This window comes from Lissotriton helveticus, chromosome 9, assembly GCF_964261635.1.
Source record: "Lissotriton helveticus chromosome 9, aLisHel1.1, whole genome shotgun sequence".
Lineage (NCBI taxonomy): Eukaryota > Metazoa > Chordata > Amphibia > Caudata > Salamandridae > Lissotriton > Lissotriton helveticus.
This window is the reverse complement of record NC_136070.1, coordinates 230,815,173-230,834,082: the sequence shown is the minus strand read 5'-3', so window position 1 is coordinate 230,834,082 and position 18,910 is coordinate 230,815,173. Positions and strand designations below refer to the sequence as shown.

The window sequence follows — 18,910 nt, the reverse complement described above, 5'->3', positions numbered from 1 at the left end:
TATAAGGCGGTCTTGAGGGGTCAGGCCATAAATTCAATCACAGGATACAAGAGGGAAAAAGCGCAGGAACTGACTAGAATGGAACTGACGTTGCGAGACGCATCGGCAGCGCATGAGACACACCCCACTCCGGACACGTCCCACGCACTTCACCTCCAGCAACAGCTGTACACGGATCTTGTTCGGACCCAGGTTAAGGGATATATAACCGACACACAGAATAGGGTTTATGAAGTAGGGGATAAGGCGGGTAGGATGTTAGCATGGCTGGACAGGAGGGGGGGCGGCTCCAGAGGTATACAACAAGTGAAGGACAAACTAGGGATAGTACACACAAACCCGGAACATATAGTCGAGATACTCGCGGCCCACTTTGAGGATGTATACGCCCCGGAACAGGTGGCAACAGAGGAAATGGCCAGGGCGGCGTTGGAGCCGATTGGGGTCCAGACACTTCCAGTAGAAACTACCGCAGAGTTAGAGGCGGACATAACCACGGAAGAAATCCAAATGGCTATAGGTGCTCTGAACCCAGGCAAAGCGCTGGGACCAAATGGAATACCGGTAGAATGGTATCAGTCAACGCCGGATCGGCTAAGTAAGCATCTGCTAGCGATGTACAAGGAATGTTTAGAAAAGGGAAAACTTCCACCTGATCAGAGACTGGCCACTATAGTGGCGATCCCCAAGCCGGGGAAACTGCCTGAAGACTGTTCTTCATACCGCCCTATTTCACTGCTTAATGCAGAAGCCAAAATCCTTGCCAAGCTCTTGGCGGCCCGACTGGTGCCACATCTGCCCGATCTCATACACCCAGACCAATCCGGATTTATGCCTCATAGGAATACGGCGCTAAACTTGCGTAGATTACATGGGGTACTCGATCCCTACTCAAGCAGTAATACTAGCCCTGGATGCAAAGATGGCATTTGACCTTGTAGAGTGGAACTACTTGTTTGAAGTTCTGACCTGTATGGGCTTTGGCCCCAAATTTACTGCATGGATTAAGTTACTATATGCTGACCCGGTTGCGCAGGTGGTGGCAAATGGCCATATCTCAAGAACGTTCCCTCTGGGACGGGGCACTCGTCAGGGTTGCCCCCTCTCACCATTGCTGTTCGCAATTGCATTGGAGCCACTAGCCACTTTAATACGAACAACGCCGCTGCTGAAGGGAATTAGATGGGAGGAGGGCTGGGAGGACCGGCTCTCCTTATATGCCGATGACATGCTGGTCTATCTAACGGACCCAGAACAAGGGGTGCCGGCGCTCCTGACTCTCTGTGACAGCCACGGTGGGATATCGGGCTACACGTTAAATTGGAACAAATCAGAGATGTACGTCCTGCGGGGTCCAGTCCCGACACTGAGCACTGAGTGCCCGCTGAGAGAGGCTGGCTCCTCCTTCAAATACTTAGGCATCCATATTACAAGGGACCCAGCGGAATTTATGAGTAGAAATCTGGCGCCTCCCCTGGAAAGACTTAAGCAAGATGTCAAATACTGGTCGGGGCTGCCTCTGACACTGTTGGGGAAAGCCGCGCTTTATAAAATGATGTCCCTGCCCCACTTTCTGTATATACTCGAAAATACTCCATATCCGGTGGATCCGAAATACTTTAGGCAGGTAGCGGCATTGGTGTCGAATCTTCTGTGGGGAAACCTCCCGGCACGCATAGCGCAGACCAAACTACACAGGGGATGGTACGATGGCGGAATTGCACTGCCTAATCTGAAATTATACTATTGGGCAGCGCAATTGAAGTCCGTTAATCAATGGATACATGCTCCACAAAACGATCCAGCATTTCAGGCCGATAGGGCACAACTAGGCGCAGATACTCTATTGGCTCGGCTGTACGACCAGAAAAAAGTGCGTAATCTGAGGGGGCCCACCAGACTCACGGCAGCGCCATGGCATGCAGCGATGGCGGCACTGGGATGGAGAGGGAAATTAACCAAACTCACATCACTATGGGACTCTCGAGCCCTGGGAAACCTGAGCACCAGCAAAGGCTTCTCTCACTGGGACACCATAGGGATATCTACAGTGGGGGACCTGTGGGACAAGGGAGAGGTGATGCCTTTTGCCAGACTACAGGAACTTTATAACCTGGGTGACAGGGAATCATACAGATACGTCCAGATACGGCATGCGTTGCTCGCGGCCATACCCCCTGACATGGAGGTGCCGGAGGCGTCTCCACTTGAGGATCGCCTCCTCACGGAATTCATGACAGAGCGTGCGACATCGCTCACATACCGCAAATTACTCAACAACTTACCGGACCCTATGGCTCCGTTGAAGGAGAAATGGGAGGGAGACATACATGATCTGGATGAACACGAATGGAACGAGGCGATGGCATCACCTAAGGAAGTAGGTATCTCCGCAAGGTTGAGACTTGTGCAGCTAAAAATTTTGCATAGGGTGTATTACACGAGGACCACATTACACCGCATCCAAAGAGCACAACACCCTTACTGCCTTCGTGGGTGTGGGGAGGAGGGCACATTCTTTCACACACTATGGGACTGCCCCCTTATCCAGGAATATTGGAGGCAAATAATGCGCACGATATCACAGGCACTAGAGATTTCCCTACTCCCCGAACCACGCAAATGCCTATTGAATGTATGGGACGCTACTGATTTGACCAGGCACGGTCAAATTTGGGTTACGTTAGGCATGATAATAGCCAAGCGAGACATTGCACATCGCTGGGGGGCGGCGGAAGTGCCAACAAAATCACATTGGTGCCTGAATATGGATAGGGTGATGGTGACCGAAAGGGTGGTATATTCTAACCGAGCCTGCCCGGGGAAATTGAATAAAATTTGGACCCCGTGGAACAAATACAGAGGAGAGATGTGTGAACCGTTGCTGGAAGATGATCAGGATGTATCGGATGAAGAAGGGGAGGAGGACTACTAGACTACGTAGATTCTACAAATGAGGGTGGTTATGGGATCGGGGCGGACTTGGGATCTAGAGAGAGAACTTAAGAGACGAACAGGGGATAATACTGAGGGACCTACATCTTGGGAACCCTGAGCGTTTTCATGGCTGCGTCTTGCAGGGTCTTGCAGCGACTTAGGCTGTATTGACACTGAGGCTACGCTTCCATACTCAGCTAAAGCAACCAATAACCAACAATGTACGACCGAAATGTGATTCCCTATGTTTTTTTTTTTTTTTTTTTTTTTTTTTTATAAACCTTTATTGAAAAACAGGTATAAGTACAAGCGCTGGCCTACAACCACAGGGGCCGGCCGCAAAATCAGGAGAGTCAAAAAAACATAGCAATGTATACGACAGGATGAATGCAGGATAAATGCAAAAATCATGACATCGCCAGCGCCAGGAGAAAGAGGTTTCATTTTAAATTGTATAAAGGAGGCAGCAACCATATCTACCAGTGCGTCATGCAACACATACCGAAAAGAGAAAAAGGGGGGGGGGCGGGAGGGAACAGCCCCCCACGTAAGCAGATGACCACAGTAGGGCAGAGCCCCAAGACCGCACACGCCCATATCAGGTGCAAAATAGACAAAAATACCAACAGATAAATCAAGTGGACGCCATACGTACAGCCCACCCGCCCCGAAAAAGGAGAAAGTGCAGACGCATTATGAAACAAAGGAGTAAACACCAAGGGACACAGCCCACCTCCTGAAGAAAGCAAAAAGGGACCATAGAAGAAAACAAACTAAAACAACAAACACCCCCCCCACCCTACATCACTGTAATGGCTACGGTCTACCCCACTAAACAGCGTGCCTGTCGCCCCGAATCACCCGAAATATAGAAGAAGAAGAGAATAATAACGAGAAAAGAGGGGAATAAGAAAGGGAGAAAGAGGAAAAGGGAAAAGGAAAAAAAGAAAAGAAGCAAAAACCGGTCCCATAGAAACAAACCAAAAACAAAATATAACCCCCCACCCTACACACATGCAGAGGCTATGGCCTACCCCCCCCCTAGCAGAGTGTCTGTCGCCCCATAAACCCGAAATATAGCAAGAGAAGAAGGGAAGAGAAAAAGACGAGATAAAGGAAGAAAAATGTAGAACAGGAAGAAAGAAAATAATAAGAAACGGAGAATTTCAACACTGGAATATAGGGAGGAAGAAAAGATCAAGCTGATCCGCCACTCCCAAAAAGAAGGAAGCGGGGAGGAGCCCTCACAATAACAGTACTCCCGGACTCCCAGCCATCCGCAACCCCTACGTCATTTTAGTGTTTCGGTCCGGGTCCCCCCCGGCTAAGCAAATACAAAGTCCGCAGCCATCAACCACAACATCTGTCTCTGAGCCCCCAGCCCGCAAAACAACAGTCGCCCCATAAAGAGGAACCAAAAATGATAAAACACAATACTTGCGACTTGAAAGGAAGGGAGCGGCCGGCGCGCAGAACAGGAAATACAATATGAAATGGGTGGAAGTCTCACTTAATGCATAAGCAATGCATCAACAAGTGTTGCAGTCCGGGGTTACAGCCAGGCAGAAAGTCAGTGCCAGCAAGGGAAAAGTCATCAGCCCTGTCCCGAACGTCGGAATCCCACTAGGTATAGCCACATCGAGACAGTGAGACAATATGGCCACCGAGAGAGTGAGAGCGTCTCAGGAACACAAAATGGCCGTCGAGAGCCATCAGTAACTCCACCGACTGTAATAGCGAGTTCCCCAGAAACCTGCAGAGCGCACGAGTCCTCTGAATACAGAATCGGAGGGCACAACCCAGGGGCCGGCGATAAGGTCGACAATGTCTTAGATATGTCCCAAGGAACTCGCGGTGAGAATACCAACAATGTTGCACTCTCCGGTGAAAGGAGAAACAAAGTATCCCAGATAGAGGTAGCAGGCGGACGGTCTCGGGCAGCAGTAGATTTGGAAGCGGGCACCAGCGTCCAGCTGGCAGACGGATGCGCTGTATCACCATGGAACGCAGGCGGAGAGGAGTGTAGACTTTGCGGGGTCAGAACGTTACATTCCCGCCGCAGCGACGACGCCATGTCGTCTAGCTTCCTTCGAAGTACTTGGTAGCCTTGGCACATATCAGCACGGAGGTCGTGCAGGGCAGTCAGGATATTTTCGAAAGAAAGTGTAGGCCGAATCCCCCGTCTCACACTTCCCAAAAAAGGTGTTTGAGAATCGGACCCCAACACAGGTGGGGCAACACAGGCCACTGGCAGGGGCGGGCGCTCTCCCCCACACCTCGGAGCATCAAACAAAGCCATCATGGCGAAGTTCTGGGGAAATCGGCAGGATGAGTGTGGCACAGGCGAGCGTCCCTGCAGGGCTACGATATCACAAAGCACAGTACCAGTGATGCACACATCGCGGAGAGGCGCCTCGTAACAGAGGAGGGTAGTGAGGCGCGGGGTCAGGCAAGCATAGGCTAACAAACATGGCCGTGCGACACTCTCCGTTTGTAACTGCCCCAAACAAAGGATCCGTTGCGATAGGGTGCCTCAGCTCAGCAAGCGCTCGCTCCTGGCCGTCTTCTGCAAGTCACCGTAAGCGTCGCAGCACAGACAGTGCATCGCGAGGTCCCCACCGGTGCTCGGGTCGTCAGCGCTGACCAGGCATCCCGGCCGCCATCAGGTCTCCGGGGAACGGCAGAGAGCGATTGTGCAGGCGGGCTCCAGGGCTGCAAGCAGTACCGCGGCTATCTCCGGCCGCCGGCCAGGTCGAGGGACCAGAAACACACCGCTGAAATCAGCGCCGCGCCGCACTTCATCGAATAGTAAGTTGTATCAGGATTTATGCCAGGATCACGGTGCGGCGGTAGCAGGCTGAAGGAGCCGGGAGCCTACAGGTCTGCTCCGGTCGCCATCTTGGCTCCTCCCCTCCCTATGTTTTTTGTTGTTGTTTTTGTTGTTAGAAAACAGAAAACCAAAAAACGAGGTATTGATCAGCAATTTATCGACAATAATGTACCCTATTATGCTATGTAATAGTGAGAAATGCTAAAGAATAACGTTCAGACTCCAGCTTTACACTACTAAATTGAGACTACAAGAATGTGATAGCGGCCGGCCCCCTGGGTTGTAGGCCAACAGCTGTGTAAACTTATAGGTACAATAAAGGTTTTTAATAAAAAATAAATAAAACAAAAAAAAATAATAACAAGATTCGCTCAATGGGATAATCCCAAATGTGTGCCTAATAAAGCGTTTGAAAGAGTCAGGTAGAAGTCAAGATAACTTTTATTGTATGGACAAGACCAGGATCCAAAAGGAGCAGCAATTGAGTCAATTCACTAGGAGAATATTTGTAGAGTATTCCTTGAATATGATCAAGCACAATCGGATATCAGTGGGATGTTAAAAAAGAATTGGCATATTTTAGAACATGATCAACATTTGAAAAGCATCACTGGTCCCCAACCAAGGATCACCTTTCCGAAAACCACAACCTTGGTGAAATTCTAACACAGAGTTTCTTTGATCCTGTCAGAAAAGATAACTGGTTAACAGAAAGTAGGAAAGACTTAATCAAATGCAATATGTGTAAAGCTTGCCAATATGGACAAAATCAAAAAGAATATAAAACCTTTGAGGGGTGAACAATTACCATATATGACAGGATAACCTGTAATACAGTGTTTGTCATAAATGTCCTGGAATTTGAATGTGGAAAATTATATGTGGGAAGTACAGTTAAAAAATTAAAAGTGTGAATTCTTCAATACATAAGAGCAATCAAGAATGGGGATAGGAGATATCCAATGGCAAGCCATTACAAGCGATATCATCAAAGTTCACTGACAGGATTGAAATACTGTGGTATTAAAACACATAAAAGTCCATCCAAGGGAGGTATAGAGAAAAAGAGTTAATGAAACAGGAACCTACACCGATCCTTACCATGGGGATTGAAATATCATGGTGTCACAAAGCTGATGCAGAAATTCATGTATATTTATTAATTTCAGATCCGGATACGAGGACTTTGTTGACTGAAAAAATGCATATAAGCTCTGTTGCCCTAATTAAGTTGCCCATTACTGTATACATATTCTTACAGAAAAGCTCTTAGATGATGTCATTTTGTGTGGGAAGATGATGATGGTGATTAACTGGATGGAACTTTTATTTGCATTTTGCACTTAAACCCAGTGCACTTTATTTGGGTTGATGAGGAGAAACATATTTCAGCCCTAAACATTTGTTTGGGACAGTGTTCTAGGTTTCTTAATAAAAAAAAAAGTTGAGCTTGCTTATATATTGAAGATAGTTAGCACTTTAGGATTATAAGTGTGAGTGATTAGAAAACAACCTTTTGAACAGGAACTTTAATGTTAAAACGTCATATATTAAAGTAAGATGGAATATATATATATATATATATATAACTTTGTACACACTAGGATGAGGTGTGCTGGATATATATAATTAATCGTGTTTTTTACTTTTAATATGCCCTTAAATTTTTTGATACTCAAACAAATATTTTTGATAATGTGCCTGAAGCTGAGAGGAGTTGTTTTTGGGCACAGAATCTGTGCTGCTGGTGCCGCCGGGGAGAGAAAATCTGGGCGGGAGGAGAGTAAAAAATAATGGTGCACTTTTAATCAGATGAACTCAATATTTATTCACACTTTTTAAAATTATAACTACATGACATTAGAGGTGCTCCTCTCCTTTCTCTCAGATGATTAGGGTGGGATAAAGGAGAACAATGTCTGTATTAGTAAATTTGTGTGAAACAATGATCTCAGGGCAGGTAACATAGGGCGGTCTCCAATCTGGAGTACCCATAACATGGTGCTAGATCTTGCACCTGGCTGCCATTCAGCCTGCCTGTAAAAATCAGGAACACAAAGGAAAGGCCCAGCATAGAAACATCCTCATCTGAATAGAAACAGCAAGTACATCTCTTAAAATTAACATCTACCAAACCTGCACTACTCAGTAAAAACAAGGACTCCACAGACCCTTTCTAAAGGAGCCTTCATTGAGGGCCAAATTTATTAAAGAGTTGCATCACCCTGGCGTCACGCAACGGGGCTTAAGAGCAATAGAGCTCTTAAGCTTGATTAATCAAGCCATGCAAGGCCACCATGTGTGGCCCTGAGTGGACTGATAAATCTAGAGTAACGCAAAGCAGCACAAATCACTGTGTTGCGTTACACTGCCCCAGGGAGGCATCACATTAGTGGAGCATGGGTGTTCCCATGCATCTACCCATGGATTTTGGTGCATTCCCATCCGTGGTAGACCTGGGAGTGCGTCAAAATGCTACGCATCCCCAGAGAAGTCTTTTCCTCTTTCTATATGTGCTGCATTCAGCGTACACATAGAAAGAGGAACATGCCTCTAAGGTCCCTTCCTGCACAACAACAACGCTGCTTACAACACAGGCCCCCTTGCACCAGGGTGCCTGCGTGGCCACTAGAAAAGTGACCCAATTCAGGGAAAAGACAGGAATACGCCATATAATGTTAAATACGGCGCATTTCTGCCCTTTCCCTATCACACAGCGCAGCAAGGTGGCTTTCTGCACTGAGTTTTTGATAAATACGCCCCTGAATTTATAAAGATAGCTTTGTGTCCATTTTTTCTTGCTTCAGTGTCCAGTCTCTATTCTCACGTTATAGTTATGAAGGCAATATACTTCCACTGTCTGGGGAGGTCTGTTCTCACCTCTATCCCGCAAATACTGTGCCCAAATGACAAAAGTGAGCAAAGAATATCCACTACAACATTTTCAAAATCTCCTTTTTGAGGTTACATTATTTACCCTGTATCTAATCAGGTGGGGATACAACTTCATTTGAGTTCAGCCTAAAGATTGTGATATTTCCTTATACATGCTGCCAGCCATTACTCTACACTTCCAACCTTTGAGCAGATTACCTCTCCTCGCTTAAGCAGTGGCCTGGCAGCAACAGAGATGCAGACAGGCTGTTCACATGCTTCAAACAGCCTCCACAATTTTTCTAAAAACCCTGCATGAAAAACTGGCTTGGACTTTAAACCTCAAATTGTCGACTGCACTTTTCCTTTTTGACTCTATCCTTCCTTTCCATTCTCAGCATGCCTCTTCTCTATGAGCAAAGCATACTAAATCACATTCATATTTGTCTTAATTTTTTATTTTTTATTGTTTTCTTAACTCAACAATAGTACAAGGTGACCAATCCAGGTTACAAATAAGCTCAGTCATATCTTGGTGTGCATAACAATATATGCCATTCAGCAGTACTTTCCAATCAGAACAATCAAGCAAGCAACTATTAATTAAAGAAAACTAATTGTGATCAATTGGCTCCGTTTACGAATCATGCAACTCAATCTCCAGGGTACTTGTGCCATCACCGTATGTTGCATCATAAAACCAAATCAATAATACGTCACCCTGTACTACCCTCCCTCGGCCCTCCCCTCACCCATCCCGACTCACCGGGGTGTCTATTAAACCAACCCTTTGTAGTAGATCTATAAGTCACAACAATTGAGCATAGTCCTGGTACTAGATACACAACAATGTGGGATACTATGACTATAGTGCAGGTGTAGGGGCACCCTTTTCCATGCGTCTCCCCATCGTGGCTATAGGGGAATCATTTTATAAGTCACCACTCCCAGTAGGTGCGCTCAGTTCCGAGCCAGAGTCTGCCGCAGGTGCCCTCAGGCCCTCAGCTCCTCAACCAGGGCCTCCCATGCCCGCACCGCTTCTAATGCTTTGTCATTGTGGGATCTCTGAGCCTGCTGCAGGCGAACCACACTCTCGCTCCCCGCCCATGTAAGCAGCGCAGCCCTCCATCTAGTAAAACTGGCCCCCCCACCCTGGGTTTTTCCAATGGGACGTAATCTCTCTTTTGGCTAACACCAATGCCAAGTCCAGAAATTTGCTCGTTAATTTTGTCTTGCTAGTGTGGGGGAACCAGTGTAAGAGACCGGTTCCTTTGTCTGGGGTAACCTGTCGTTCCATAATTTCACCCAATAATGCAATGATATCCTCCCAGTAAGTACCCAACTGTGGGCAATCCCATAGCATATGCAAAAGACCCGCACCCCTCAACGTACAGCGGGGGCACAGTGCATCATCTACATGAAAATACTGATTGCTCTTCTCCGGGGTAAGGTACGCCCTATGCAATATGAAATGAACTAATTGAAATCTAGCATTTCTAGTGCCTTTCCATGCCCTCTTAACTATTCGCATCCAGGCCGAGTCAGGAATTTCCCTATCCCTGTCTGCCTCCCAGTGGGATCAGAGCCTCTGTAGCGGCAGCAACCCCTCCTCAAGCATACGGCCATATAAGCAAGTGACAGCTTTGTAGGTGCCCGCCGACATCGTAACATATTGGCATACCGCGCTCACCGGGGGGTTCTGACAAGCCTGTTCCCCAATATTTCTGAACGGCAGCAATCAGGGCCGCATGGATTAGGTAGTGACCCTGTGGGATTCCAAATCTCTCCTGTAACTCATCATAAGGTAATACGATGCCATCTCAGTATAAGTCCCCCACAACCTGCAACCCAAGGGTTTCCCACTCTGCAAGAGCCGACCAATCACCGCCATGCGGAAGTGCTGTACACATGCCCAGTGGTATCTCTGGGGCATAAGGGAGCTGTACTCCTATTCTGCTCTGGTAGCATTCCAACAAAGCCTCAGTGTGCATTCCTCTACTGTCAACGAGCCTGCATGTAGTTTTTGTTGTAACACCACAAAGGACAGGAAGTGCCATGGCACGTCCAGTTCAACTGCTCGCTCAGGCCCCCTAAACTCCAGTGCTACTGCCTGGGTAAGGCCCTGGAACTGCGCAGCCAGGTAATAAAGTTCAAAATCTGGGACGGCGAGACCCCCCCTCCGACCTGGGGCGCATCAGTTTGTCCAACGTCACTCGTCTCCTCCCATTCCCCCAGATACAACTGCTCACCATAAAGCGAAGGTGCCGGAAAAGGGCCACAGGTATCCATATCTGCAATGTGCGAAAGTAATAGAGCAGTTGGGGGAGTGCCACCATCTTCAAGAGTGCTACCCGGCCCGCCACCGACAACGGCAATGTTCCCCAAAATTGCATGCTGCCCCTAAGCCCCCTCACAGCCCTCCCAATATTACCGTCTAGCAGATCATCCAGGTTATGGTAAATATGCTCCCCTAGATAAGGGAGGCAACGAGGCTCCCACGTGACGTCGTGTGCAGTCGCGGGCGGGCCAGATGTTTGGGCCACCGGAAAGACACAGGTCTTCCCCCAATTGACTCTCAAACCAGAGATGTCCCCGAACCTGAGGAGGAGGGCTCGTGCCCCCTCCAATGCCTCCCAGGCGTTCTTTAAGAACATCAAGAGGTCATCTGCATATAATGAAATAAAGTGCGTCCTGCCCCGGAGGGGTAGGCCTTGAATGCTGGTCCCAATCGGGCACAAATAGCCAATGGCTCTATGGCCAGGGCAAATATTAGCGGGGAGAGCGGGCATCCTGTCGGGTACCTCGCCCCACCGGATACAAGGAAGAGATGATCGCTCCCACCCTCACTCTGGTACTTACGGACGAGTAAAAAATTTCAGTCCAGCAGACATAACCCGTCTCCAAGCCCAAAGGCTCTCATAACCGAGAAAAGGTAGGGCCACTCCAAGGTATCAAATGCTTTTGCAATATCTACTGAGAGGACCACCGCCCGGCTGTCTGCACCATGGTCTCCACTCAAAATGTGTATCAACCTGTGTATGCGACCCTCAGTATGGCGAGTAGGGATGAAGCCAGCTTGATCGGGATGAACCAGGTGCAGCATGTGTGGAAGTAGCCTGGTGGCCAGGACACGACTCAGAATTTTATAGTCAGTGGTGAGCCTAGATAATGGTCGATACGCAGAGGGGTCCGTAGGGGCCTTCCCTGGCTTGAGTAGTGGGATGATAATGGCTTCCGTAGTCTAGGATGGCGGTACAAAAGGGGGTGGTGATGGACGGAGCATCTGAACCAATCAAACACTCACACCCAGTCAAAAGATCTGGGTTGGACCCATCACCGTTCTTTAGCCCACTCTGCCACCCCAGTTCAGACATGGCTATGTGCAAATCAGTCTGACCCTGTGCCTCATGGGAACAGTCCAGCCCGAACTGCCAAGCCATGCCTACCCTGGACCGGAAACAAGCTTCCGAAGACCGGTTTCTGGCATTACAGCCGTCTTCAGCCCGGCTTGCTTGAATCCAGTGGCAAAGTGAGCAAGGGACTCACGTCTGAGCATACCCTGCCACACTTATGGCGGCCAAAAGCGGTACAAAAGGGGGTGGTGATGGACGGAGCATCTGAACCAATCAAACACTCACACCCAGTCAAAAGATCTGGGTTGGACCCATCACCGTTCTTTAGCCCACTCTGCCACCCCAGTTCAGACATGGCTATATGCAAATCAGTCTGACCCTGTGCCTCATGGGAACAGTCCAGCCCGAACTGCCAAGCCATGCCTACCCTGGACCGGAAACAAGCGTCCCATTCAAAAGCGGTTGTCGTAGCGGTGCCCTCATTCTCACTAAAATACCACCCTATCCCTGTCTCTAGGTCAGTCTGAAAAGCCGGGTCTTCTAGTAGTTCTGGTCGCAAACGCCAAGTCGGGACCGCTGGGCGCTCCCTGGTCCAGCAGAAACTCACCGGCAGCGGGTTATGATCCGAGATGGTGCGCAATAAATATTCGCTGTTGAGTACTATGGGAGCCAGGTCGTCGCTACATAAAATCGCATCAAGCCTCACGTGCAGATCATGCAGAGCCGAGAAATATGAGTAATCCTGTTCATCGGGATGCTGCGCGCGCCATATATCTGTAAGTCCCCAACTATCCTGCCATTGGGTTCTAACCTTCGAGAGTTTATGGATCGGAGCAAGCTGGTAACGGGGGATGGGATCATTCCATGGTCACATCTGCAATGGAGTTGAAGTCCCCTCCCAGCAATAGTGCAGTCGTGAGATAGTCAGCCAAGGCATCGGACATGTGTGCAAAGAAGGTTGCTTGATCCACATTAGGGGCATAAACACTACAGAGGGTCACATCTCTCCCATGCAGGCGTCCCCTAACGGCTACATAACGGCCTTCTGGGTCTATCAGCTGGTCGGTCAACTGGAAGGGGACCCCGGCCCTGACCCAGATCAGTGCCCCCCTCGCATACGCTGAGTAGGTAGTATAATAGAGCTGCCCCTGCCATCTACGCTGCAGCGCCAGTCCCTCAGCTCTGGTCGGGTGGGTTTCTTGCAAGAAAACTATTTGCGCGCCCCTACGCACCAGGTAAGAGAGAACTTTATATCTACGCTGTATAGAGTTTAGCCCCCACACATTCCAATTCATGCATTTTACATCAGGTGATGGACTCATTGTTTCGAAACATAAAGCACCAAAAAACGCTATTCTTCCCTAACCATGCCGGTGAGTCACAATACCCAACTCTAACATCCCCTTGTCCCAACAGTCCCAAACCGCCCTCTGCATTGCCCCCCCTCCCTAGAACAAGCACTAACATAGCAATCCCATCCAAACTAACCCAACAATCACCCCATAAGTATTAAAGGCGTACTAACAGGGGACCATCCGGTGGGGGTTGGATGGAGCCTAGCAAGCAAACAATCAAATAAAGCAACGCCCAAACCGCACCGCGAAGGTCCCATGAAACTTAATATCATCAACCCTCTCCTGCTTGTGACCGGTGCCTTCCAACTTTTAGCCACTGCCCCTCTGCGTCGTCATAGATTCAAGCCAGGAGCTTCCCTCCCGATTCCCAGCCGCAAGGAACAGCCCAGCAAGATCCGTCCACTCGCTCGTTCTCAAGTACAACAGCCCCACAATATCCACTTAAAGTGCAACAGTTACTCATCCAGGAGTTAATCTGCCGTGCCAGGCGTGACCAGCTGTAAGTTTACACTGTCGGACGCCGTCGACTCAGCCTCCGAGCACTCCTTGTCCCTCTCCAGGTCTGATTCCAGCAGCTGAGTCGCCGGCAAGTCTTCAGATATGGCGGACACCGCCTCCAATGCCCCTCTGCGCTCCACCTCGGTCTGACAGGTAGATGGCTTCTGCAGGCCCCGCCGTCGACGCCGTATCCTTTGTGACTTCCGGAGTTGTGAAGGCTCAGCGAGGTTCTGCGATTGTGGCTCCGTCCCATCTTTACCAGCCCGATAAGATTCCAGCCATGTCCACGCCTCTTCTGGTGTTTCATGGAAACAAGTCCCCCCCATCCAGGACTATCCGGAGTTTGGCAGGAAACAACAGGGAGTACTGGAGCCCCTCCGCCCGTAGTTCCTTCTTGACGGCCTGGAAGGATGCACGGCATCGCTGTGTCTCGAAGGTAAAATCAATGTCTTAGCTGCCGCTGCAGGCCTGGGTCTTGCGGGAGTCCATTGGTTTCCTGTTCAGATTGGGGCGTGGGTTCGGCATCAGACAGTTGTTGCGCCCCATCTTTTCTTGCTTTGAGTTTGCCCATACCGAAGATCTCCAGGCCGCTCCCGCAGGGTCCAAGGTACAGGGTCTCGCTGTTCGTGACTGAGGAGCAACTGCAGTGCGTTCCGAAGGGGCCAGTACTGTCCACTGTACTACTAGGTCGACTCCTCACTCTAGATATGCCCCAGTGCTATTCCGTTAACGTGCGCCGCAGTCTAGCTCCAGCAGTCGGGCAAGATCACCAGTGTCATGCAAATCTTTCTGCGCCCGTTCCTAGGCCTCGTGCCTCTCCTCGGTACAATCGCCCGCACCTTGCAGCTCCCCGATAGTTCTTGGCCGCTGCAGTGCTCCTCGCCCCAGGGCGTGCAATGTCAGCGAGTGTCGCTGCTCTAGCCCCCAACAACCTGCTTCGTCTTTCTAAGTTGCACTAGCTGGACCGATCCCCACTGGGCTGTCGTGCGACGTAGCTCCGGAGGTGGTCCCCCTCTCACCGTTCTCAGGCCTCCCAGTGCGCCGGTGCTCCCCTAGGGATTGCTCTCTATTATTTCGGGGCCAGCCCCCAGCGTTTGGCCTCCTCAGGCTATGCTTCGTCCGGCATCTCCCCGGCCGTCACCGCCCAGCCGGTAGCTCAATCCTCAGGGCTCCCGCTCTCGCCCGCCCGCCAGCTCGCAGCGCCCGGCGGTCACAGGGCCACTCACCCGCCTCCCCAGCTAGTAGCCCCGGGTCCTGCCCGGCACCACTCACCAGCGCCGGGTCAAGCAGTTCCGATCATTCAGCGGCACCCAGTTCACGGAGCTGTCCCGTCGACGTTCTCCTGCCACGCTCTCTCCGTGGGCCGAGGGGAGGGGGAAAGGGCACACAGAGCACCCCCGCCGCAATTCCATGCAGGGTTTGAGGATCTCCCGGGCAGCCGCTGAAAGGGGCCGCACTCTCCCCTCCGCGCTCCGCAGCTCCTCGCGGCAGGTTATCAGCGCTCCGTCAGCGCGGCCCAAGAGCCGCTGATCTCGGTCTCACCGCCATTTTGATTTTCGCCGCTAGTTTTGAGCGCGGCCCAGGAAGTCGCCAAAATGGCTTTAATCACGCCTTTTGGGGGGGGGTCAAGTGTCTCCCACGTAGTTCCCCACGGTCACCGATCACAGAGGACCGCAGGGGGGACGAGGTAGTCCCCGTGCAGGATAATTACGGGCCCTTCTTAGCGGTGCTCGGCGCTCACGCTACTGCTTGCATTGCCCTCCAAGCCACGCCCCCTCTTCATATTTGTCTTAATGTCTAATATTTTATATTTGCAGATTTCCCTCATCTCATTGCAAAGATTACATTCTCTCCTTTGCAAGTCGTACCCTTGCAACTTAACAATATCTAATCTCCTGTAGCTTATCTATTAATACTGCCACCACAGCTTGTACTCACATATTCCATCTCCAATTAATTTTATCTACCACATAGAAACTGGAGTAAATGCATGGAATAGTCTCTTTAAATTATTAAAAAGGTGGAATATTTCTGCATGATTCAACACATTCTGGGCTACTACGCTTTTTTCTCCAAAAGCGGACTTGTATTAAACTGATTATAATATCTTTTTGTAACAAATATCTAACGGCTTTTTTATGTGTTTAATTTTGCAATACAGAGTCAATTTTTATTCTTCATGGTTGCAAACATGCTGTCTCTTTTATATGAAAGCGCTTCTCACCAAGGATGTGAGTGGTTTGTGGCAATGGTAATGATGTGACTATGTATTATAAATAGGGCTCCCTGTTTTCCGTTTTTACAGAGATTTACAGATAAATACGGACAGAAAAAAATTTGTTTTGTGTCTCCATTTATTTTTAAAAGTGGATAAATACAGAACATTGTGCTTCTTTTAAGTGTCTTTCTGTGAAGTCTCATGAATTGTAGCCCAACAGCTGATCAGATGGAAAGCATGGGAAATTAAAAACAGGATGACATCTCTTCAAATATTGGCATTTGTCTACATAATTTTTTTTATATAATGCTAATAATTAGTGGATGTATTGTTACGTAATATTTGGCAGCTTAAATAGCAAAATCACGACAGACATCAAAGTATGAGTGTTTGTCTATCACTTAAATAAATATGGAAATGTACAGTTTTACAACTTCATTTATACACAAACCACAAAATACATATAGATAAATAAAGATAAAATGTCCCAAAAATAAATATGGGTAAATACAGACGGAAATGTTAAAAAACATAAATACCATAAAACCGGGAGCACTAATTATAAGGAATAAAGTTTCCCCTGCTGTACATGTTAAGGATATTGCAAGACAGAGTTCGATAACCGTATGAGGGAACATAGCCTTCGGCATCGTTCCTCTGTATGGTTATTGAACTCCTCAGTGACTTGCAATATCCTAATAATATATGAAAGGGAGTACTTTATCACCTATAAAACCTTGCTGGCCCATGGCAACACTAACATTCGGCAGTCGGGATCTCATTTGTAATTCATACAAGCTGTATAACAATTCCCTTAAACTACTTGACACTTTTACACTCACATAAGACATAATTGCTATGGGTCATGCCCATCACCCAGTACCCTGCCAGTCCGCAGCAGTAAATCACCCATTACCAATGGAACAGGTATTGAATAACTAAAGAGATCTTACACATACTGCTGGTCAACAGAGGACTTTAATTTAGTCCACGACTGCAGATCTTTCCGCCATTTTTCCCTCTCCCATACCTGTTCAGGACCATAAAATGTAAATAGAATATTTCAGAATGGACAACCCAAGTGCAGCGACCAGCTAAGCGAGTATAAGCATAAGATATGCCAAAAGGGATCGGCAGAGCTGCTCAATGCTGCCAGCTTACTGAAAACCATGAACTGCAGCCTCACTTTGTCATCCATCACACTGTTAAGCACTGTGCTCCAATACAGGATGACCACACATCGGTGGGCATCACGCACGACATGGAAACACCTCACACCCAGCATCACAACAAATACTAGATACTACCAACCACACAACAAATACTAGATACTACCAACCACACAACAAATACTAGATACTTCCAACCACACAACAAATACTAGATACTTCCAACCACACAAATACTACATCCTTCCAACCACACAACAAATACTAGATACTTCCAACTACACAACAAATACTAGATACTTCCAACCACACAAATACTACATACTTCCAACCACTCAAATACTACATCCTTCCAACCACACAACAAATACTACATCCTTCCAACCACACAACAAATGCTAGATACTTCCAACCACACAACAAATACTACATACTTCCAACCACACACCTTGCCTGTTGGAGTGTCCGACTCTTATAGGCAAGCGCTCCGGAGCCCCAATGGGCGGTAGTAAGTGCAATATAAATTTTGCAAAACACCACTAAGAGTAAATTATAGCGGTTTAGAGACGTAAAGACCCAAGTGATATAGTGCAAAACCGATGCTTTGGAAAGCCCCACCGAACAAAGCAGTGCAAAAAACAAAATATTTACCAATAAACCAATGCAAAAACGCACGTCACGGTCGGTGCTACAACGAGCATTGCATTTACACAACTCTTTTCTGCAAAGAAAGAGGAAAGCAACAAAAAACCCTTTTGTGATACCTCATCCCGTTACTTTACCTCTAGCATGTTCCAACTGAACTGCGAATTATAATGTCATCAATGGACAAATACGAGGCCTCTTACCTGACAAACATAATAACGCCCACTTTGGAGATATCGTCCTGAATCAGCCTCCAGGACTCCCGGAGAAGGCGCAGCTCCTCTTGAGACAGGGTCAGCACCGGGTCTGGGGGCGCCCCCTCCTCCTGCACTGAAGACGCGCCCCACCCAAAGCCCAACTCCGAAAGCACGCACCCCATTACCTCCGGGAGAGAGCCGACCCGGACTCTCGGTACCCCGGCTCTGGCTGGCAGCTTCTTCGGGCGTCTCGTGGGCTGCAAGAAACTCTTCTGCGCTCAGCGATGCTTGGCTCGCGGGCGGCGTCTTTAGGAGCGCTAACGCCAGAGGCAACGCCTTCCTTCACATCTAAAGTCCTTTTAATGTATTTCTATCTATCAGAGTCACTTATCTCTCCTGCTGTAGGAATCGCCCCGCTGTATGTCACACACCTGCTCCGGTGCCTCCTGGAAGATGCAGGGCTCGAGCTGTGTGGAGGCAGCAGCCCCTCGCCCCTCCCTTACGTCCGACTCTCCAGCTGAGCTGAAGGAAAGAAGATATTTACAAGAGCACAGTGGAGGCTGTGATACTTTCCATTAATTTGAGAGTGGAACTAAAATGTAACCCTCAAGTGCCTGCAGACACACAAACTCAGGCCCACTGCCTGACTTTCTTACTGTACTGTCAGGAATTGGGTTATTCATTTGGGAAAGGACTAGAGGCACCCCTTCCAACTCACTAGACCAACTATGGTTAGGTCAAAACAGTTCTGAGGGAATACCTGCTCAAACCTAGCAGGCAGTCTCAGAGAAGTGTCTGCTACGTTCAAGCAGTACCAACAATTTCAAAGTAAAG

At 48.6% G+C, this 18,910-nt stretch overlaps 1 protein-coding gene across 1 annotated transcript in view; it reads right to left on the bottom strand.

Annotated features, from left to right (window-relative positions):
• Positions 1-18,258, bottom strand: part of LOC144782699 (neuroglobin-1-like) — a 139,214-nt gene extending 120,956 nt beyond the window's left edge. The window contains exon 1 of the mRNA XM_078662027.1: positions 18,083-18,258. Within this exon, the coding sequence (XP_078518153.1) occupies positions 18,083-18,258 (176 nt within the window). The remainder of the gene's footprint in view (positions 1-18,082) is intronic.
• Between the last annotated feature and the right edge of the window lie 652 nt (positions 18,259-18,910).